The sequence below is a fragment of the Miniopterus natalensis genome, chromosome 13 (genome assembly GCF_054644295.1).
Source record: "Miniopterus natalensis isolate mMinNat1 chromosome 13, mMinNat1.hap1, whole genome shotgun sequence".
NCBI classification, from domain to species: domain Eukaryota; kingdom Metazoa; phylum Chordata; class Mammalia; order Chiroptera; family Miniopteridae; genus Miniopterus; species Miniopterus natalensis.
The window spans coordinates 17760223-17783474 of record NC_142093.1 but is presented as its reverse complement, the minus strand read 5'-3'; the positions used below and the strand labels follow the sequence as shown (position 1 = coordinate 17783474).

General features: G+C 35.6%; 1 protein-coding gene across 2 annotated transcripts in view; it reads left to right on the top strand.

Annotated features, from left to right (window-relative positions):
* ATL2 (atlastin GTPase 2) overlaps window positions 1–23252 on the top strand; it is a 46131-nt gene that overhangs the window by 5563 nt on the left and 17316 nt on the right. For both annotated transcript variants that reach the window (XM_087823483.1, XM_087823484.1), the window contains exon 2: window positions 19467–19711. In XM_087823483.1, the coding sequence (XP_087679609.1) occupies window positions 19467–19711 (245 nt within the window). The remainder of the gene's footprint in view (window positions 1–19466; window positions 19712–23252) is intronic.

The window sequence follows — 23252 nt, the reverse complement described above, 5'->3', positions numbered from 1 at the left end:
TTAAGTAATCATTTATAGTAGAGTCACAGGTAGTGATTAGAACATAGTTATTTATTTATTTTTATATTTTTATTGATTTCAGAGAGAGGAAGGGAGAGGGGGAGAGAGAGAGTTAGAAATATCAGTGATGAGACAGTCATTGATCAGCTGCCTCCTGCACCCCCCCCCCCCCCCGCCCCACTGGGGATGGAGCCCGAAACCTGGACATGTGCTGTGACTGGGAATTGAACCAGGATTTCCTGCATCATAGGTCGATGCTCAACTACTGAGCCATGCTGGCTGGGCAGAACATAGTTATTTTAACTAAAGTCTTACTTTTGAGTTCTATAAACTTCCTATGACCTTCAGAATGGATTCAGAATGGAAGCTTGGATTTATTTAGTAATGAAAACTTTTCCCTCCTGGTGGTTGATATCAACCCTAGCAAACTTGTAGGTCTTTAAAAAATTTTTTTTGATTATTAAATAGATAATAATCTACAAATTCACTTTGAAGCGTTAAAGCCTTCCTTAAAGAAACTCTAAAGGGGGTGAAATTGGCACACTAAACAAGCTGTTCTTTCTGTATTTGAATGAATGGATTTATGAGGTATTAAAAGTTGTATTAAGTTCACTTTTATCAGAATGGGGGGGTGATTTTTCTATTAAGTTGGAGAAAAATTTTGGTAAGAAAATTACCCTTGTTCTTAGATTTTTTTTTTTTTGGAAGACAGTTATTAATCAGCTTTTCAGAAATCACTGTTTTCTTTTCATCAGCACTTTAATTTTAAAATAAATATGACAGTGTAGACTGGCTATGTGGAGTTTTTATTTAGAGTTGAGAGGCTTTTTATTGCAGGAAAATGGCAGTACACTTGGATATTTTAAAAAAATTGTAAAGTAGGCTAGAAGGTCAAGGGAAGGTCAGTTGTAGCTGATGCCAAATGCCTTAAAACTGGATGTTATGATAGAAATTTTAAAAAAATTATTTTTATTATTGACATTATTATAGCTGTCCCCCATTCTCTCCCCTCCTTCTGGCTTAAGGTAGAAATTTACTGCCTTTAAGTTATAGCTAAACTTGTGATTGAACAGGATTTGTGGCCGCAGCTCTTTATCGAATAGGAGTAATATAGTAATTCATACTTTGTTGTAAAAGTTTTAATTTTTAAAAAAAATTTAAAAGCAGTAATCTTTGTAGATATTTGGAAAACACAAAATAAAAAGGAAGAAAATAAAAATCATAACTAGTGGCAACCACTGCTGACATTTTAGTATATATCTTTTAGTTTATATGCTTTTTTAAATGCATAATTTAATTTTTCCTAAATTGAGATTGTACTGTAATTTTGTAAATTTCACTTTTTCATTTCATATTGTATTTCCCTATGTGATTAAATAATCTCTACAACATGAATTTTTAAGTAGCATTGTAGTACTACTTAATTAATCCTCTTTTTGGATGTTGAGTTATTTTTTGTGAATAATGCTGGCTAAACATCTTTGTCGATAAACCTTGACCTTTAGGATAAAGTTATAAAAGTAGAATTGTGGGTCAAATAGCAGGTATATTTTCAAAATTGAAGACACACATCAGCAAATCCATTCAGAAAGCTTGTATCCATTTATATTGTTTCCCATTAGGGTTAGGTTTGTGCTTGCTTACAAATATCTTTGTTTACAAATGACTGTTGTTACTTAAAAATGCCAACACAGGTAAAAATGGAGATCATACTGTTTCATTTGCATTTCTTTGATTACAACTGATGTTGAAAATTTAATAGGGAAGATGAATGCGTATTATGTTTATTAATTGTATTTTTGTATTCTTTGACCATCCCTCAGTGTTCCTCTTATTCTTTTATAAATACCCTTTTGCATACAAGAAATTCCTTTTCATATTTGCTTTTTAATTTTTAAAACAATTTTTATTTATAGTTGACAATATTACAAATGTCCCCCATTTTTGCCCCCTTCCACCCAGCCCCCACCCCACCCCAGGCTTTCCCCACACTATTGTCTGTGACCATGGGTTATGCATATATGTTCTTTGATTAATCTCTTTCTGCCCCCTCCAACCTCTCCCCTCTGAGATCTGGCATTCTGTTCTATGTATCCATGCCTCTGGACCTATTTTGTTCATCAGTTTATTTTGTTCATTAGATTCCACGTATAAGTGAGATCATGTGATATTTGTCTTTCTCTGACTGGCTTATTTTGCTTAGCATAATAATCTCCAGGTCCATCCATGCTGTTGCAAAGGGTAAGAGATCTTTCTTTTTTACAGCCACATAGTATTTCATTGTGAAATGTCCCACAGCTTTTTTTCTACTCATCTACTGATGGGTACTTGAGCTGTTTCTAGATCTTAGCTATTGTAAATAATGCTGCTGTGAACATAGGGGGACATATATTCTTTCTGATTGGTGTTTTGGGATTCTTAGAATATATTCCCAGAAGTGGGATGACTGGGTCAAACAGCAGTTCCATTTTTAATCTTTTGAGGAAACTCCATACGGTTTTCCACAGTGGCTGCACCAGTCTTGATTCCTACCGGTAGTGTACTAGGGTTTCCTTTTCTCTATATCCTCAGCCGTACTTGTTTGTTGATTTGTTGATGGTAGCCATTCTGGCAGGTGTGAGGTGAAACCTCATTGTAGTTTTAATTTGCATCTCTGATGATTAGTGATTGTAGTTTTAATTTGCATCTCTGATGATTCTTCATATGTCTCTTGGCCATCTGTACATCTTCTTTGGAGAAGTGTCTTTTCAGGTCCTTTCCCCATTTTTTAATTGGATTGTTTGTCTCCCTTGTTGAGTTGTATGAGTTCTTTGTATATTTTGGAAATTAACCCCTTATCAGATGTATCATTAGTGAATATGTTCTCCCATACAGCAGGTTCCCTTTTCATTTTGTTGGTCGTTTCTTTTGCTGTGCAGAAGCCTTTTTAGTTTGATGTAGTCCATTTTTTACCCCTTTGTTTCTCTTGCCCTAGGAGATATATCTGTAAAAATCCTGCTATGTGAGATGTCTGAGATTTTACTGTCTGTTTTCTTCTATGATTTTTATGGTTTCTTGACTTATATTTATAAGTCTTTTATCCATTTTGAGTTTATTCTTGTGTATGGTGTAAGTTGGTGGGCCTCCTGGTGGTACTTTGGTGCTAGCCACTGTCAGAAGCTGTCCATGCTTGGTAGCCTGTTCAAAGCTTTAAGTGAACCACAATTTGTGGCTGCCTCCATGGGGCTTGGCTGTGCAGGAGGGGCCAGGCTGTGCTGTAGGGCCAGCTTGTTAGCAGCATGGGGGCCCAGGGGTGGGTCAGCACACCTTCCAAGGCACTTCAGGATCTGCCTCCACCCACCTGTGAGCAGGACATAAATTTTTAAAGGTGTTCCTCTTCCCTTCCCTATCAGGATGGAGAACATTAATCCCTGGCTGAGGCTGCACTGGAGGGAAAGACCCCGTCCACTCCTGCTTTTTAGCGTTGTGGATTGGTTTGGAGAGTAGTATGTTTAAAAATTTTAAAGTGGTTTCATATGAGTGTTTTTCTTAAATAGAATGGTAACTTTTCAATTTATTAACTCTGTTAATCTCTTCTGAACTTTTAGGTATGCTACTAGAGCTTATTTTTTATTATTAAAATTATTTTAACTTTTGAATTCTAAGATATTATTTATCCCTCTTTCCTTTTAATGCCAGAGTGTGGGCATCTGCTTCAGTGTCCAGTAATGTGGTAGAAACTCCAAGTTTAGGAGCTGGGTTCAAATCACCACCACAACCAAGCTTCAGCTCCCTTAACTAAAAAGAAAAAAACACACAACACTTTAAAAGTTTAAGATGAAAAGATAATGCCTTAAAAGCACTTGGCATGTATTGAGTGTACAAAGTTATCCCTCTTCAGGATAAAGGAGAACCTTTGCGGCTGGTATTAGTTTTCTTTTGGGAGTAAAGAAGTGGAGGACAGGTAGATAGAGGACCATACTTAAGACAAAGAACTAGCTTTTTCCCATTGATGTTATAAATTGACACCTACCTTACAAAAGGGCTTTGCAGTTGCTTGTAATAAGCCCCTATGTAGAAAAGTGCAGAACAAACTCTTGTTGTAAGCTTTCATGTAGATGGGAGATCAGGTAGACCTTATGCATATTTGTGATTACAGTTTATCATTAAGATTATATTTCAGGAATAGAAATTACTGTGTGCTAGTGTTGTTGAGGAAGACTTCATGGAAGAAGGTGGACTTTGTCAGGCCTTGAAAAATGGGTGGGTCTTAGAGAGCAGAGTGTAGGATATACTACTGGTTTAAAGATAATAAAGATAGGCAGTATGTTAGTAAGCTTTTTGCAAAATAGTTTAAGCACTTGTCTCTCTAAGAATATTTCTAAAAGGGTCGCTTAAAAAAGTATTTAGAAACAATTAGGTAAAGGCAGTTGAAAGAACAAATGGTGTTAGAGGATATTCAATAAAAAAGGAATATGGGCTGTTTCTCTAACCCAAATAGAGCAAATAATTGATTTAAATAACTGGATAATTCCCAGAAAAAAACTGCCTGAATAGTCCCAAATGTGACTTCTTAAAAATGGTGGAGATGTGTTCCTCCTTTCCCCTGTTCTTGAGCATGTGTATTTATTTATCTACCACAAGAAATTCTGACATGTACTTTAAAATTTCCAAACTAGAGGAGGGATGAAAAGAGTGTATGCTGAGAACCTCTGACTTTCTTACCCTTTTGTTGTTTCAAATTAGTCACACTTTATCTGGCTGGCTGGATGTTTATTTGTTTTTTATACTTTTCCCTTCTTTTTACTGCTGCTCTCTTAGGAGTTTTGCCTGTATTGAACCAAGTTTGGGATTGGAGTTTATACTTTACTTTTGTAACCTTTTTTTTTTTTAAAAAAAAAAACAACAAAAAGCAACAACTGCTTTAACAAGTCATCTGTGGTAGTGTTGTGGGGAAATGGAACTTAAGAATCTCGTTTCTAGAGTCTTGGCAGATAGACACCTATTTGAGATTTGTCATGAAAACCCTATTCTAAACTTAAGCATGGGGCCTTCTGCATATTACTGTTTTTTTTAATGACTCCTTTTCTAACTGGTTATCCCAAATTTCAGTAGCTCTTTTATGGGTTTAATATCTTTTAACTTACTACAGAGTTAATTTTGGGGGGCCAAAAAGGGAATGTTTAAACTATGTGCCTGAGTCAAGGAAACCTACTCTGACTTTGATGGATTCCTGATCCCTGTGTTACAAAACTTTGTAGTCACTATCAAAATACTTTTGGAAATGGAAGTTTAGTGCACTGTTGCTTTATAAAGGCTTATAAGAAAAGAGAATGCCTGTTTTAAGAAATATGGAATAATTTAGTGTTATTTGTTGCCTAGTCCAAAGAAGGATGTTGAACTCGCTCTCATGCATCCCTTTCTCTTTTTACTGTCACATCCTGACTTCGGGCTTCTCACCTTATACTCAGTCTCTTCCAGTTGCCTTATATCTGATCTCTGTTTTTAGACTCTCATTACACTTCTTACTCACTCATCACTTTCACCTTATCTCTCTAACACAGCTTTGATCTTATCACTCCTCTGTTTCAAAATTTTCCGTGGCTCTCTTCAGGAGAATGCCCAGTGCTCTTAGCCTAGGCTTTTAAGGTTAGCCTTAATCTGATTTTTCAGGGCTCAGAGGGACGCAGCCTTCTCCAGGATGTCTTCATTAATAACCCTAGTTTAAATAATCCAATATAGCACTTTCTTTGTACTGTCCTTTTATGCTTGTTTGTGTTAGAACCTTGAGACTTAGGACTATTATTATCAAATGTACTTCTCTAGTATCTAGCGTGGTGCCTTGCTTTCTAATTACTGGCTTGAGATAGGTAGGGTAGGGGACCTTCCTCACTCAGTAACACCACTTTGTAAAGATGTACCAAGCATTGTGTCAGTGAATATGGAAGTGAGTTACACATTTATTTGCATATAAACATATATGCATATCTTACCAGAGATGGGCAAATGTAATTTTATTGCATCTTATATTTTATTTATTTATTTATTTATTTATTTATTTATTTATTTACAGATTATTTGAGCCAAAATTGACAGCATATGCTGGGGAGCAAGATCTCAAATGTCCTGCATCTTATATTTTAAAAGTCTACAACTTAAAGCTTGCCCTTCAGTAAAGCTTATGAATGAAAAATAATTGTTTCCCAAATGGGGGACTGTATAAATGATTAAGTTTTGACAAGGAAATTTTTGGAAAAAGTAAAGGGAAAAATAGCTGTATACTAAGGTTGGTTATAAAGATGAGAGATGTACCTCTCTTTTTTTGGTTAACAAATTGTACTTTTAGTAACTTTTTTCAATTTTATGGAAATCTCGAGCACATAAGAATTCAGCCTCGAGTGTATTCAACAAACTTGCTCAGTTGGCACAGTTGGAAGATGATGGATTTGATTATTACAAAGACTTGGGTGCGCATCCCTGTTTGATTACTTAAAAATGTTATGCCCTTTCAAATAGTTTAATCTGAGCCTCAGTATCCTTTATACATACAAGGAAACTCATCGCTACTCCACAAAGTGATTTTTGAGGATAATAGAGATATTATGTAATTAGCACAGAGTAGGCACTCTAAATATCATAACTAAATAAGTGTTTTTCCCTCGTCTATAGTAAAAGGTACACCTAAAATAATTCCATACAGTAAATTATTTTGAGGAATGAGAAAGTTACTGTCTTCTCGTCTTCTCCCAGGTAACCACTGTTCCCAGGTCTTTGCTCAAATGTCTAATTAAAGAAGCCTTGCCTGGCCATTCTTACACGCTTCCATTTCCCTTAACCTGCTTTATTTTTTCTCTGTAGCACTTAATGTCATACATTTGTTTGACATACAGCTGTCCTACCGCTGATGTCATACATTTGTTTTCTATCTCCTCATGTTTAGGATCTCCCAAACTCCTAAGGGCTTGTTTGTTGTGCTCATTACTAAATCTGCAGTTCTTAGAACTGTGTTGTAGGTGTTCAGTGAATATTTATTGAGGGAATCAAGGCTTATACACCCCCACTTGTATTCTTTTCATCTCTTGCATCAAAATTACCTTGGTGGTTTTTAGTGGGGCGCTTGTTACCAAGGTAGATAACTAGACCCCATTCCCTGTCAGCTATATCAACACTGGACGTGAGGTCCATGAATCTGTATTCTGAATAAGCCACCCAGGTGGTTCTTAAGCTGTAGTGTGCATAGGACTCACTGCTTTATCCTGTGCTGTACCTAGTTAAATACTGACAGTGTAACTCTGTTCTAGACCCATGCATAGTTAAATTACAAATGAATCGACCATTCTGTAGAAAAGTATTTTCCCTGTTGATCTGTCTAGGAGAGTTGTGTGTATCCGTAGTTTTGATTATTATAGTTACTCTACTTTTTTGTCCAAAAATCCAGTTTAATTCAGAACTTTAAGGATCTAGAAATCTCACATACTAGATGTTTATCAATCCACTTCTCCCAAACAAAATAAAACCCTTTAAACCCATACCTAATTTGTGCTTATCGTTTTTTACTGACAACAAGAATGGATGAGCTGAATCAGGGATTTAAGTGAAAAGCATCGTTCAAAAGTAGGACTGAATTAGTCTCCCATCTATGGCTATACCGCTGGGGAACAGTGGTTGATCTGTAACATTTAAAGGCAGTTTGGTATAGAGGAAACAGCTTGGGCTTAATATAAAGACCTAGATAGAAATCTTGATGCATATACTACTTAATAGATGTAGAATCTTCAAGAAAAAATTTTTTTAAACTTCTTTGAATGTCCACATTTCCCCTCTCTGAAATGGGGATTATTGCTTAGTCACAGGGCTGTTGAGATAATTCCTGGCACAGTGCCTGACATAAATTAAATTCTAAAGCAGTTAAAAATACTGTTAAAAACAATTGTAACATATTTCAAACTTATAAAAATGACAGAAAACTGTAATAGATTCCCGAGTGCCCATTTGCCATATTATTTAGAATTCCTCTTTTTAAGAGACAAAAAAATTTTTACTGTACAGTTGAAGGGTTCTCCCAACATTTCTCTCCTTCCTTCTTTCCATAGATATATGCCTATCTTGAAGTGGTATATATGTTTCCTGGTTTTTAAATAGTCCTGTAAAATGTTTATATATTTTTTCCCTAAAAAATATATAGCATTGTGCTGTATTAAACATTTTTTAGTAAGTGGCTTAAACTATGTATTTGTGGCTTGATTTTTTTTCATTTGACATTGGTTTTGAGATTTATCCATGTGTACACATTAAGATTGTATTCGTTAATTTCAGTTCTCTGACTAGTTCATGGTTTGTTTTTCCATGGATATTTAGGTTGTTACAGTTGTTTTTTACAGTTACAAGCAGTGCTTCTGTAAACAAGGGACCTTGTCTCTTTCTTGTGCATAGGTGTAAGAATTCTTCTAGCATATAAACAAGTTACCTAAAAATTAAATTAAAAAAGTTTCACTACTGTGTACTGTAATTGTTTAAAAATTTGTAACAGGGAACAAAAGTATACCTCCCTCCCCTCAAAAAAAAGAGAAGTTGCAAGATTCTTGGGGTGACTTGGGTGAGATTTTCTGCAAGACCTTTCTTTAGAAGAAAATAGAGAAGAACCTTAATGAGGACTCTTAAGTTGCAAAGCCCTAAATATATTTTTGTGAATTTCTGTGTTGTTGCTCAGAGTCCCCTGAGTTGCCATTCATTTTAGCATTTCTTAACTAGCCAACAAAATTGACTATATAAACTCCAGCCTCATTTAAAATGTCTAATTTAAATTAACTTCAGTTGAAAATTTTTATCTCAAAGTACACTGATACTCAAATGTATTCTTTAAGACTGGTTAATATTTGATGATAAACTTTGGGAAAGTACTTTGAGCTTTTGTAATCTGTTTTACGTTTTTCTTCATCTATTTAGATAAATGCATGAAGACATTTTTATGACTCAGTATTCTTTAAATGGGAACAGCAGAAATTCTGTTACATCAGTGCTGGTTACTATGGAAACAGTAGATTTCAAGTGGAAAGTAATAAGGGAATCTTATAGGAAAACAACTTTTTGTTTATCTCCTGACTTGATAGAAATGAAAGAAGGAGATGAACTACATTATATACTCTTGAAAAGCATTTTTCAAGCTTAATGATTTAGGATGGTCTTGTTGGCCAAATTATCTGAAGGGGTTCAGAACAGGCCTACCCAAGATGGTCATTTTGGCCTGTGGATTATTTTGAGTTGAAGACAGTTGAGTCCCTGCCCCTCTTTAACTACCTAGAAGAATCTAAATTGGGGGCCTTGCCCACAATAAGAGTTATTACCAGAGATAGCCATTTATCTGTAGGGCAGGGCAAACTACTAATTACCGAAATTCTGTTGTTCTTACCATTCTGTCGGTGACCTTTCTCCCCTCTGAAGCCCCAAGGCATCTTACTTTATTCCTTGGCTCAGGTTGACATATATACCTCATTTTACTTTTCTGTCAGCCTGTCATGTATGTGGGGTTTCCCATATGTATACATAATTAAATTTGGTTATTTTCTCTTGTTAATGTATCATGTCAATTTAATTAGACCAGCTGGAAGAACCTGGAAGGGTAGAGTAAAATTTCTTTTCCTCCACATATCTGATATCTGAAATTATTAATAGGCCCTCTTCAGGAGTCTGTAAAGTTTTTATTTTGGCAATTTGCGTCATAGTTCCAGTTTTCTATGAGAGAAGTTTAACTTTATAAGTTCTTAATAACATTATTTTATAGGAGCAAATAGTTAGAACCTTTTTTATAGTACTTGATTGGCTAATAGCTTCTCCTCTCTTTTAAAAAAATGTTTTATTGAAGTCCAAGTTTGTGTCTTTGTCAGTATTATTATTCTAGGCTACATCTGTTTGGGGCAGGGGGAGGGAAGCCCGGCATGGCTATAAAAGCTCACCCAGGTAACTGATGATGCCATACCAGAAATTTTCAACTCTAGCTATATTCATGTCAACATATTAAAATGTTTTTTACATTCACATTTTTAAAGTAGGTAGCTAGGTTGGAGTGGTTAGTTGTGTCAGAGTACTAGCAGTCTCCTAGGAAGAATGGACTGTTACAGTTTAGCTTAAACTTGTTTCTTCTGTGGAAACGTTAACATCACTAGAAACTATATGAAATGAAGTAAAATAAGTGATATTTACATACTAAACACCTGTAAAATATTGTGATCCTTTTACTCTGTTATTTTCTGAGGACCAGCAGTGTTGGTATCATGTTGGAGTTAGAAATGTGTAGTTTCAGGCCCTACCCTGGATTTACTGAATCAAAACATACATTTTAACAAGATCCCCAGGTCATTCATATGCATATTAAAAGTTTGTGAAGCACTGCTATAGAGGAAATATAATACTAAATAAGACCTGGCCCTTCAACAGTGGTCTAGGCATGTGTTTTCCTTATCTTTAAAATGAGTGAGTTTGGCTGCATAATGTCCAAAACTCCTGTGAAATGTTAGATTTAATTTTAAATACAGTAAGTTCTTACTTAATTTTGATAGTGAAATTACATACAGCTAAACCAAGTTTACCATGAGCTAACTGATATAAATAAGAGTTAAGGTCCTATGGTACATTTCTGGTGACCAGCCCTCCTGGGTTTGATTCCAGCCAAGGGCATGGGCATGTACCTCGGTTGCAGGCTCAGTCCCTGGCCCCGGTATTTGTGCAGGAGGCAACCAGTGGATGTGTCTCTCTCACATTGATCTCCCTCTCCTTCTCCCTCCCCCTCCTCCTCCCCTCCCCCTTTCCCCCTCTCCCCTTCCACTCTGAAAAAGCAATGGAAAAAATATCCTCCAGTGAGGATTAAAAACAAAAACCAAACAAATAACAACAAAAAATCACCAAACTTCTAAAGAAAGACTCCAAACACTTCTAATATTATACATTGAAATAAATGTGAACTATATATACATTTTAAAAAGAATAGAAACAAGATTATTATTTTCCAGTGTACTTACTCCAGTTCAGGGTAGCAGGACACAAGGTGTGAACTGACCCTAGACAGGACACCCTTCTTTTGCAGGGTGCACCCACATCCACACCCACACTTACACAGACTGGGACGATGTAGACATGCCAGTTCACATAACGTGCACATCCTTGGGAGTGGGAGGAAACTGGAATACCCGGAGAAAATCCATGCAGACATGGGGAGAACATGCAAACTCCACACAGTGGCCTCAACCCCGAATCAGTATTTTTCCCCCCTCATCAATATTATAATGAAACAATGTTAAATGAAACAATGGTGTTAGAGGAATGTCCTCGTGTGTCTTGACATATGTATTCGAGGGAGCCAGAGTGTATGCATATTCTATTGATGCTTAAAACACTGTGGTAATAAAGAAGTCTCTCCCCAATAAAAAAAGCTGTCTTTTGAGTTCTTTAAGAAAAAAAGTATTGATAACTTCATAATCTCTTTTTTTTAACCAAAATATTTTGGCATGATGAAGTACTGGATTCACAGGAATTTGTTCACAAAAGTAAATTTGTCACCATTGGAGACACTCAGAATTATGTTTTACAGGCCCTGAATTCAGGTCAAGAGAAAATATTTTAAATTGAATTTGAACAGTGTCACAATTGATGGACAGCCATGTTTTTCATCACATTGGAGTGTAATATTCTTGGGGAATTATCCTTGAAGGTGACAATACTAATTAGAATATTTTTTCTGGAAAATGATTAACAAATTGGTTCCTTTATCCTTCTAATTTAATAAATAAATAAATGCCAAGGGGAATAGGTTGGATTTGATTTTTCTAAAATCTGCGTTACTGAAGTAATTTACATAAAATCCACTGATTTTTTTTTTTTTTCCATGGTTTGATGAGTTTTATAATTGCATAGTTTTGTAACAACCGCCATCACAATCATGATGCAGAACATTTCCATATTAAAAAGTTACCTTGTACCCCTTTATAGTAGGCTTAGCTTGGGGCTACTATAACAAATTACCATAGACTGGTGGCTTAAACAACAGACATTTATTTCTTAGTTATGGAGACTGGGGAGTTCAAGATCAAAGTGCCCACAGATTTGGTGTCTAGTGAGAGCCCTCTCTCTGGTTTGCAGATGGCTGTCTTCGTGCTGTATCCTCATGTGATGGAGAGACATCATCTGTCTCAAGTCTCTTATTAATCTCATGATTGTTCTACTCTCATGACCTAATTATCCTCCAAAGGTACTGCCTCCAAGTAGCAATCACATTGGAGATTAGGGCTTCAGCCTAGGAATTTCAGGGACACAAACATTCAGTCCATATCAGTAGTCAATTCCTTTACCTCTGTTCTTGGCAATCACTGATCTGCTTTCTGTTTCTTGTAGATTTGCTACTTCTAGAAATGAATCAGACAGTACAATATTTTGCATGTGACTTCTTTCTCAGTATAATGCTTTTTAGATTTATTTGTGTCATTGTTTGTTTCAGTAATTCATTTCATTGCCAAGTAGTAATCCATTGTATGGATTTAACACGATTTATTCATTTTCTAGTAAATGAACATTTGAGTTGTTTCCAGTTTATGGACATTATGAATAAAGCTGCTATGAATGTTTGTGTTCAAGTCTTTTGTTGTCATATGTTTAATTTCTCTTTTAAGTACATAGGAGTGTGATTGCTGGTTGTATGGTAAGTGTATGTTTAACTATATATAAGGTATTGCCAGAAAGTTTTTCAAAGTGGTTGTATCATTTTATACCCTCACTAGAAATATATATGCGTGCCAGTTGTTCTCACAAATTCTGTCAGTCTTGTAAATTTTAGCTATTTTAGTGAGGGAGTAGTGGTACCTCATTGTGATATTGTTATTTCCTTAACATCTAATGGTGTGGAGTATATTTTCATGTACTTTATTTGCCATTCGTATATCTCCTTCGAAGTGTCTGTTAAAATCTCCTGTTCATTTTTATTTTTTCTTAAATTTTTAAAAAATATATCTTTATTGATTTCAGAGAGAGGAAAGGGGAGAGAGAGAGAGAGATTGAGAGAGAGAGAAACATCAATGATGAGAGAGTCATTGCTTGGCTGCCTCCTGCATGCCCCCTGACTGGGGATCGAGCCTGTGACCTGGGCATGTGCCCTGACTGGGTATCGAACCCTGATCCCCTGGATCCTAGGTCGATGCTCAACTGCTGAGCCACGCCCGCCTGGGCTCTTGTTCATTTTTAAATGGAATTGTTTTTATTGAGTTGTAGAAGTTCTTTATGTCTTCTGAATACTGGATTTTGGTTAATGATTTTTATGACTGTCACAAGGGATATTGATCTGTAGTTTTGTTTTCTTGTAATATCTTTGTCTGATTTTGGTATTAGGATAATAATAATACTGGCTTTTTAAAATGAATTGGGAAATGTTCCCTTCTCTTTTTTTCTGTAAGAGTCTGCGTAGAATTAGTATAATTTCTACCTTAAATGTTTGGTGGAATTCACCAGTGAAGCCACCTGGGCCTAAAGTTTTCTTTGTAAGTTATTTAATGGATTTGATTTTTAAAACCTGGTTCATTTCAATTTTCCCTGCTAAAAAGTGAGTACCTTCTTTTAGTTAGCCAACTGATAATGAGTTTCTTAGAGTAGGGTTCTTGCTTCCAGGTGTTAGGAGGCAAGAATTCATGTGTGTTCAGAACTGTATTTCTGAGGAAGTGGTTGAGGTGAATGGTGGGGCAGCCAGAGAATTTTACAGTCACTTGGCCCTGCTCCATGTACTGGAAACATTTTTATTTTATGCTCCATGGCGCCCTCCTGCCTCTGCCAGCCACTGAAACGCTGTGTAGTACCAGATGGGGTGAGATGGTGCTTTAGAGTATTGGAGAGTCTTTCGCTTCTGATAGCATTGGCCTGTATCTCTGTCTTTTCTATTTAGATCTGCTTCTCCTAATAAACGTCTTTATTAGACTCACTACTTTAAAAAAACCTCTTCCATTATAGAAATTTTCAAATACGTACAGAAATGAAAAGAACAACGTAAGGAGACCATGTAGACACATCTCTCAGATTCAACTATTGTCAATATAATGGCTGCTTTTGTTTTATCTAGTCTCTCATAGCCAGCCTCCCACCAGGTTATTTGGAAGCAAATAGCAGATTGTAGGACTATTTTGTGTCTTTAAAAGATTAAAGATGTTAAAAAACATAGCACATTGTCACACTAGAAAAATAATTTAATATCAAATATTCTGAGTTCATGTTTTCCTGATTGTTTTTAGAATTTTTGTATTTGCTTTGCTTAAACACTGCATTTGGCTGATAAGCCTTTTAAGTCTCCTTCCTGTAAGTTCTCCTTTTTCCCCCCTTTGCTTTTGCAATTTATTTGTTTAGGTTTGTTTGTCCATGGAATTTCCCATGTTTTGGAAATTTCTGACTCTATCTCTGTTGTCATTTTTTATTTTATATCATACTTGATCTTGAAAATAAATGAAAAGAATATTGGACAATCTAGAGCAGCAATTTTCAACCTTTTCCATCTCATGGCATACATAAACTAGTTACTAAAATGCTGTGGCACACCAAAAAATATTTCTTGCTAATCTGACAAATAAAGGGCATAATTTTGATTGATTTATAAAAAAAAAATCAGTAATTACCTACCCTTTTTGCTCCAAAGTAACTTTTTAAAATAATCGGGTGCCTATACTTGTATATAAGGCAGTGATTTTTCAGTTGGTGTGATGCTGCGCACTGTGCTGCAGGAATTTGTAAAACATGCAATACTTGGACTATTTAGTCAGGGGTACTGACCTTGTTTCCTTTAGATTGTCAAATAAAAAATGACAACAGTTAATACAATAGCCATCCGGTGTGAATGAATCAAAATTATACCTCTTTTTTTTGTCAGATTGGCAAAAAAATAGATATTTTGGTGTGCTGCGGAATGTTAGTAATTAGTTTCTGTGTGCCATGAGATGGAAAAGGTTGAAAATCACTGATCTCTATCCCATCAGCTTTTCACCCAGTAGTCTTAGTAATCATTGTGCATTGCTGCCCTTTTGAAGTCCCCATTTCTAGAGAGTGAAGACTACCTGGATTCTATTTATGCAGGACTTTAGACACTACTTAATCGGTGCCTGGATAAACTACTTAATTGGTTCCTACATCAGACAGATCTTTAGTTCCTGTGTTGTTTCTAATTGGGAATTTGATTTAGGAAATGTTTTGTTTTATATCATACTTGATCTTGAAAATAAATGAAAAGATTATTGGACAACTTTTTAACATTTATTAGTAACATAAACTAGATATCCAATATCAACATATTATTTTGTAATTATATACTTAATGCTAATACAACCTTTTAAAGAACTTTTCTTTTTAATTGGCTAAACTAATTGATTGAGGCTTCTTAGAGCTTTTTCAAAGGTTCTTAAGAGCAATATAAAGTGCAAGTCAGGATACCTCCTGTCCTGGCAGAATTTGCTTTAGCAGGCATAGGAGTTGGACGTTATTTTAATAAAGACCTTAGAATTATATTCAGAGTTATTATCATCTATTTCATATTTTTCTTGTTGATGCTCTAAAACTGAATAGCAAGTGCTAGAGAAGCATTTTTCTTCAATGATTCCTTGCTTTTCCACTTTGAAAGTGCTTTGTTGCTGAACTATTTTGAGTGAAATTCTAACAGGTCAAGTTTGCTTTGAAATTCTGCATTGCTCTTTCTTTCTTGGCTTACTAATGCATTTACTTTCTGAGAAATTCTGTTTTGTTGATAGTTATCTCAAATAGCAATTTCTTCTCAACTTCCAGGTAACATTACTGGAAAATTCCTCAGTGCATTTGTAATGGCACTTAACACTTTCCACTGAATTTCGGTGCCAATTCTCTTCTGAAACCTCTCAAACCATCTTTTGAGCTAAGAACTTATTTCTTTGTGAGCTCACCTATCCAGTTTTTAAGCATTTTGAAGACTGTAGATAGGGTCTGTATAAGGAAATGGTCTTTTTGGTTCAGTTTTATGGATTTGCTGATAAGTACATTCTATTAAGTTGTCCCACGTCATTAATCAGCCTGTCACATTTAACAGGAATTACTGGTCATTGTACTGACCTAGCGATCACGACTTCCTTCCGTTATACTTCCTTGTCCTTCACACCTGTGCTTCTTCGAACATGGGAGTTTGATCCTGGGAGATAATTTGTGTTCTTTTATCCCTCACTTCTGTGGACTTTAAAATGCCATGCTGTATTTCTAGAGTGACAGTTTTTTACCTAAATGTTTGACATTATGGTGATTTACTTTGTTTTTTTTTTTTAAATCATAGTGGAAGCAAAAAAATTCCAAAATTTAAGAAAATTTACAAAAAATAGCAGAGTACATATATTTGTGTTAAGCACAACTCCAGATTTTTAACTGGATGATTAATATCAGCTGATTGCCAACAATTCTTGGTTTTGAGTTGGTCAGAGTGTTTATAGTTAGAAATTTAGATTTTGATCCTTATTGTGGGAATCAATCATAATAATGGTCACAAAGGCAGGGCAGGGTATTGAAAGTAAAGCAATTTCAGTTTGAGGCTTTGCCAGTTTATGCTTATAGAGGGGGTAGCAGTGGGGCCTTAACCAGTTTTGCTGTTTGTAGTCAGTGTTTATAGGCAGTTCCGGCTTTTTACTCCCATTCAGTTGAGAGAACTACATTGTTCCTGTGGGAAAACAGTTTACTTTATAATGTTACATTGAAAGTTTGTGAACCACATTGTTCCTGTGGGAAAAACAGTTTGCTTTATGTTAAATTGAAAGTTTGATTTTTGACCTAATGTTCTTTAAGAAGTAAATCAAAGATATACAAGCAGATGTGTTCCCCCTTTTCCCCATTGACCCCTTCCACCCCTCACCTCACCCCAGTCCCTCACCACACTATTGTCTGTGTCCATGGGTTATGCATATATGCATGTAAATTCTTTGGTTAATCTCTCCCCATCCATTCACCCCACCCTTCCCTCTGAGATTCGTCAGTCTGTCCCATGCTTCTATGTCACTGAATCAATTTTGTTCAACAGTTTATTATGTTCTTTAGATTCCACATATAAGTGTGATCATGTGATATTTGTCTTTCTCTGCCTGGCTTATTTTGCTTAGCATAATATTCTCCAGATCCATCCATACTGTCCCAAAGGGCATGAGATCCTTCTTCTTTACAGCTGCATAGTATTCCATGGTGTAAATGTCCCACAGCTTTTTTATCCACTCGTCTACTGATGGGCACTTGACCTCTTTCCAGATCTTAGCTATTGTAAATTGCGCTGCTATGAATGTAGGGGGGCAGTGCATATATTTTTTCTGATTAGTGTTTCAGGATTCTTAGGATATACTCCTGGAAGTGGGATTACTGGGTAAAAAAAACAAAAAACAAAACATTAAAAAAAAAGATGGAAACTGGAAGGGTGTGGGCACATGCATATACATTATGCGAACGGTGCAGACTAAAGGAAGCAACTGCTGGTAGCTCCAGCCCATTGTTATTACATCAGAATTCTGGCCTAGATGTCAGACCTCCCAGTTTTCAAGAGAAACTGGAAATTTAGATTTCTATATGAAATATATACGTGTGTCTATATATATAATAAAAAGATATACAAGCAAATGTATAGTAACTATTGACCTTTTTGATTAGTTTTCAGCATTAAATTAAGTACTGTATAGAAGGTATCCCAGTGTAATTTTAAGTATGTGAGCAGCACATAATCTTTTTTGAATTTAAAAATTATCTGCAAAACACTGTTTAAGCATTTAATACTTTGCTACTATAGAACTAAAAGGACTTCTGGGTTGTAATTTATACTCCCCCCTCATTAATACTATCTAGATTATGACTGGACCGTTCATACAAGAGGAAACAAATACTATACATAAATAAATGATTAGCCCCAGTCAAGTCTGTGTATATTAAAGCAGTGTGGATAGTGTGACTAAAGAATTGAGTTTTAAATTTTATTTATACTTTAAAAAACTAAAGCAGTTTTGTCAGTATAAATGCAAATATGCATGGAAAATGATTTTTTGGCATTTGATTCAGTTTTTGGAAAACAAATATGTTTGGAACATCATGTATATGTGAATCTACTTTTTTATTGTAACTTTTATGAAATCTCTTAAGCGATCATTCATATTTTGATACACATTTAGTGTCTGAATTAAAACGTTCTGTAAGCGTAAAATACACAGCGGATTTCAAAGACACTATGATAGATGTAAATATTTAAAATATTGATTGTGTTGAAATGACAATATATGGGATATATTGGGTTAATAAAATAATATTAAAATTATTTGTTTTGTGAATTATCTGAATTCACCTAATGATATATTAAATTGGAATTTAACTGTCTCCTGGGAGAGAAAGGACTGTCATTACATTGAACACGGTGTATGTTCTTTAGTTTGGAAACTGACACTTAGTAGACAGGCTTAAGGGGAGAGTCTCACAAAAATCTTGATGTGGGAGAGGTTAAGTTCCCCTGAACTCACTTGTTGCTATATGGGATCAAGCAAGGAAGAAAGCCAGACATGCTACATTAGCTTCTGAAACTAGCTAGGTGTTTTTAAAAGAATGGAAACTTCAACTTTAGAAATTTGAGTCTGCTGTTACATGTTCTATAGTTATTTCTTTATCACTATTCAGTAAAGTTCTTCTACAAGAGTTACCTTCTTCTGGTGTGCTGGGTGAACAAAGGAAGAGTTTATGTAGCTGTTTTCAGGAGCTATGTAATTTTGAAGTGGTGGCTGTGGTGTTTGGTCAAAAGAGCCCCAGAGGCAGATGAAACTAAATTGTAACTGCACCTCACTGACCATTTTTCTTGTGTCTTCCACTGAAATATTAATCCTGTGCTTTGCTTAAATATGGGAAGCTGTGCTATACTATTGGGTTACTCTTGTTAAATTAGGGACTTGTTAGCTTTATCATAAGTGTCATTTTTGGTGACTTCTTAGGGTCTTAACTTAGCCCTTTAAAGTTTCAGAATGAAAAGTGTTTACATTTCATACATATTTTAATCTTTGTAATTTGGAGTAATTTTCAGGCAATGCCTACAAGGAAAATTAGAATGTCAATTATTAGGTGAAATTGATCCTCTGCCTCACCCCCAACTAGTTTCTGTGTGCATACAGTAGCAAAAGTTGTTTACAGAATAATGCAGTGTTCAGGAACAGCTACTGTTCACATTTAGCTGTTAAAGTCATAACTGAGATAGAGGCCATACTTAGTATACTTAGTATTGCTGCTTATCTGTATATATTGTGGGAAATCTTACTGATAATCTTGGTCCTATTATAGAAGGAATGAGAAATCCAGTATGTACTTGAACATCACTTGTAACTATTTTCAGATGATTATAATGGGGGAGGGGTGGTGGGGTGATATGGGAAGTTAACAAATGTGATCCTTTAGAAAAAGTTTGTAATTCAGGAATTCAAGTAATGTATTTTTCTTTTTTTTAATTCTAGGTGAGGATTATGAAGACGATGACCTAGTAAACTCTGATGAGGTTATGAAGAAACCATGTCCAGTACAGATTGTTCTTGCTCATGAAGATGACCATAACTTTGAGCTTGATGAAGAAGCTTTGGAGCAGATATTGCTACAGGAGCACATTCGTGACCTTAACATAGTAGTGGTATCTGTGGCAGGAGCTTTTCGTAAAGGGAAATCATTTCTACTGGACTTCATGCTTAGATATATGTATAACAAGGTGAATAGTGTCTTTAAATTGAACCCAGTTAAAAACAAATCACCAACCAACCAATTTTATTTAAAAACTAATGGACAAAAAAACAGTAAGCTGTATTTTTAATTTTACAAAAAGATAATGCTTGATAAGACTTCTCAGTTGCGACAGTGATATAAATTTGTTTGAGTTTGATTCCTCTTCATCCCTGTAATTCCTTTTTGCTTCTAATGCATATTGAGGGTAAGATCGAGCATCTGTGTTCCAGGCACCGTAGCTCTAATCCAAGATGCCTGAGTATGCTCTTGAGGTGTGTTCATCTCTGCCTTTTTGTTATTTGCTCACACCTTCCCCTTCTTGATCACCTTTACCAGCGGGCGGAGTAGGCTGATAGAGACTTTTCTAAAAGTACACCTGTGTTCCTCAGTTAAGTCACTGTCAGTGACTATTACTTTTTGGGCCTTCCCTGTTCTCTTAGCCTCATCTCTTGCCTTTGTTTGTAAAGTACCCAATAGTTTTTGTGGTTCCTTGAGTGTGTGCCATTTCTCAGGTGTTGCTGTACCCTTGGCCAGTCTTTTCACAGGAGGCCTTCCCCAGGCCTCCTCCCACCTCTCCAGGCACAGGTCACTGCTTCGTTGATAACTTTTGTTTTGACACTACTTTGTTACTTATTTTTTCTGGAGAGTTTAACCTCTGTCAAGGGTGGGCCTTATCTTCAGTACCGTATCTCCTGCACCTGTCACAGTAATTGGCCCGTAGTAAGCACTTATTTTATATTTTGGCCAATGATCTCCCTTTCTTTACATATTTTCACTTTTTGATGCTACCAGACAATTGTTATGTCCCTCCACTCTGTCAACTTTGACTTTTTCCCTGAAAAAAAGCAAAAAAATCAGAATGTTTTTATAACAGTTGAAACTTGGGCTGAGGGAATGGGAGTTGATAGGGACCAAGAGGGAACTGGAAATTTGAAATAGAGCATTTAGCGGGAAGGGCTTTCCAGGGGCGTTTGACATTTAGAAGCCACATGAAGATGCTAGAAATAACACTTTGACAGAATTACGTAATTGTCTAAACATTTGTCAAGGTGCTCACCTTTATGAATTCTGTATAAATCTGTAACTGGGTATGCATTTGCTTTTCAAAAAATTCTTTTCATAGAGATCTCTTCAGGCATGTTCAGGTATGCCTGAGTATCAAGAATGTAGTTCATATTAAGGAACACTATGTACATAAATAAGAAATTGAGAGAGATAATATTTTAAAGTTTTCCCATTTAGACTAGATTTCCCCCCAGAGTTTCACATCTGAAATAGAGAAATGTATAAATAGTGGCATATCCTTTTAAAGGAACACTGTACATTTAAGGATGATAAAGAATCCCTGTATTTTGAGGTTCCAACTCCTTAAGTTAGTTTGTGTGTACTGTCTCTATCTATGTGTGTCTGAGCTGTTCACCGCAAGTGTATTTGATTTCAAGTAGGTCACAGACCATAGAATATTAGAAGGGGAAGGAAGCTTAGATCACTTGTCTAGCAATGACAGATAAGTTTCACCTCAGGTGCCATTTCTGATTCCATCTCTGAACAATCAGAGGGGGAATAGCAGCCCACACATGTTATGTATTTGCAGTCTCCAGCTAATAGAATTCCCTGTCTCCTGGGGGATACACTGAAGCCATAGAAAAATTAATGAGGACCTCGGTGCGGTTACATACCTAGTTAATATCTTTTTTAATTTTTTAAAAAATTGATTTCAGAAGGAGGAAGTGAAAGGGAGATAGAAACATCAATGATGAGAGTCATTGATCGGCTGCCTCCTGCATACCCCCTACTGGGGATTGAGCCCATAACCTGGGCATGTGCCCTGACCAGGAATTGAACCATGACCTCCTGGTTCTTGGGTCGACGTTCAACCACTGAGCCAAACCAGCTGGGCTCTTTGTTAATTTTTATTTAAAAGGTTTTCGTATAGAATTCCTGATATAAGTAATCTCTCTTAATTGAAAATTGCATTAAATAATGCAATAGTTTTTTTTGGAATAACATGCCTGTACTGATTTAGTGGTGGGTCATACTTTTTCTAGGAGATGAAAGGAGGAGAAGTAGCAATGGAATAGTTTTGGATTTATGTCATTAACCTATATGCCTACAAAGGTGGAATGCTAGCTACAGAAGGTAGGAAATGATATAATATGTGGTCTTTTGTGGCTGGCTTGTTTCACTTAGTGTAATTTTTCTTTTTTTTATTCAGAGAGGGAGGAAGGGAGAGGTAGACACACACACACTCTCACAATCAGCTGTGCCCTGACCAGGAATTGAACCTGTGATCTTCCGGTGTGTGGGATGATGCTCCAGCCAACGGAGCCACACTGGCCAGGGCACTTAGAGTAATTTTTAAAGGTTCATTTACGTTGTAGCATTATCGGTACTTCATTTCTTTTTAGGAAAATAATATTCTGTTTTATAGGTAATACCAGATTTTATTTATTCATTCATTAGTTAATGGACATTTGGGTTTCTGTCTTTAGGCTTATGAATAATGCTATAATTGTATTAATGTAGTTTAAAATATATTCACTAGTTATACATTTATATACCTATATATAAATGGTCTGAGGTAAATTGCCAGTTTTATTCTTTTGTATGTGCCTATCCAGCTGTCCTGGCACCATTTGTTGGGAAGACTATTCTTTCCTTATTGAATGGTTTTGACACCCTTGTTGAAAATTAGCTGGTTATAGATACATGAATTTATTTCTGGGCTCTCAATTCTGTCTCAGTGACCTATGTGTCTATTCTTATGCCAGTATCAGACTTTTTGATTACTGTTGCTTTGTAGTAAGTTTTCAAATCAGGAAGTGAAAGTTCTCTTATTTTGTTCTTCCTTTTCAAGATTGTCTATTCTAGGTCTCTTGCAATTGTATGTGTTTTTTTTATTTTATTTTTTAAAATTTATCTTTATTGAGAGTATTACAGATGTCCCCCCCTTCTTGCAATTTTATATGAATTTTAGATTTGGCTTGCCACTTTCTATGGGAGGTTAACTAGGATTCTGTTGATGATTGGTTTGAATCTGAAAGATCAATTTGAGTATTGCCACCTTAATATTAAGTGTTCCAGTCCATGAACATGGAATGTTTTCTTATTTATTTAGCTCTTTTTTAATTTCTCTCAAAAATGTTTTGTAGTTTGCGGAGTAAGTTTTATACTTTTTAAAATTTATTTTTTTGATGCTATTTTAAAGGAAGTTTTCTTTTCATTTTCAGATTGTTTATTGCAAGTTTATAGAAATACAATTGATTTTTGTATATTGATCTCATATCCTGCAACTTGGCTCGACTCATTTATTAGTTCCAATAGTTTTTTAGTGGATTCTTTAGAGTCTTCTGTATACAAGATCATGTCATCTGTCAATAGAGATAGTTTTACTTTTTCTTTTCCAACCTGAGTACCTTTTATCTCTCTCTCTTGGCTAATTGTCCTGGCTAGAACCTCCAGTACAATGTTGCGTACAAGTGATAAGAGTGGACATCCTCATCTTTAGGGAGAAAGCACCTAGGTTC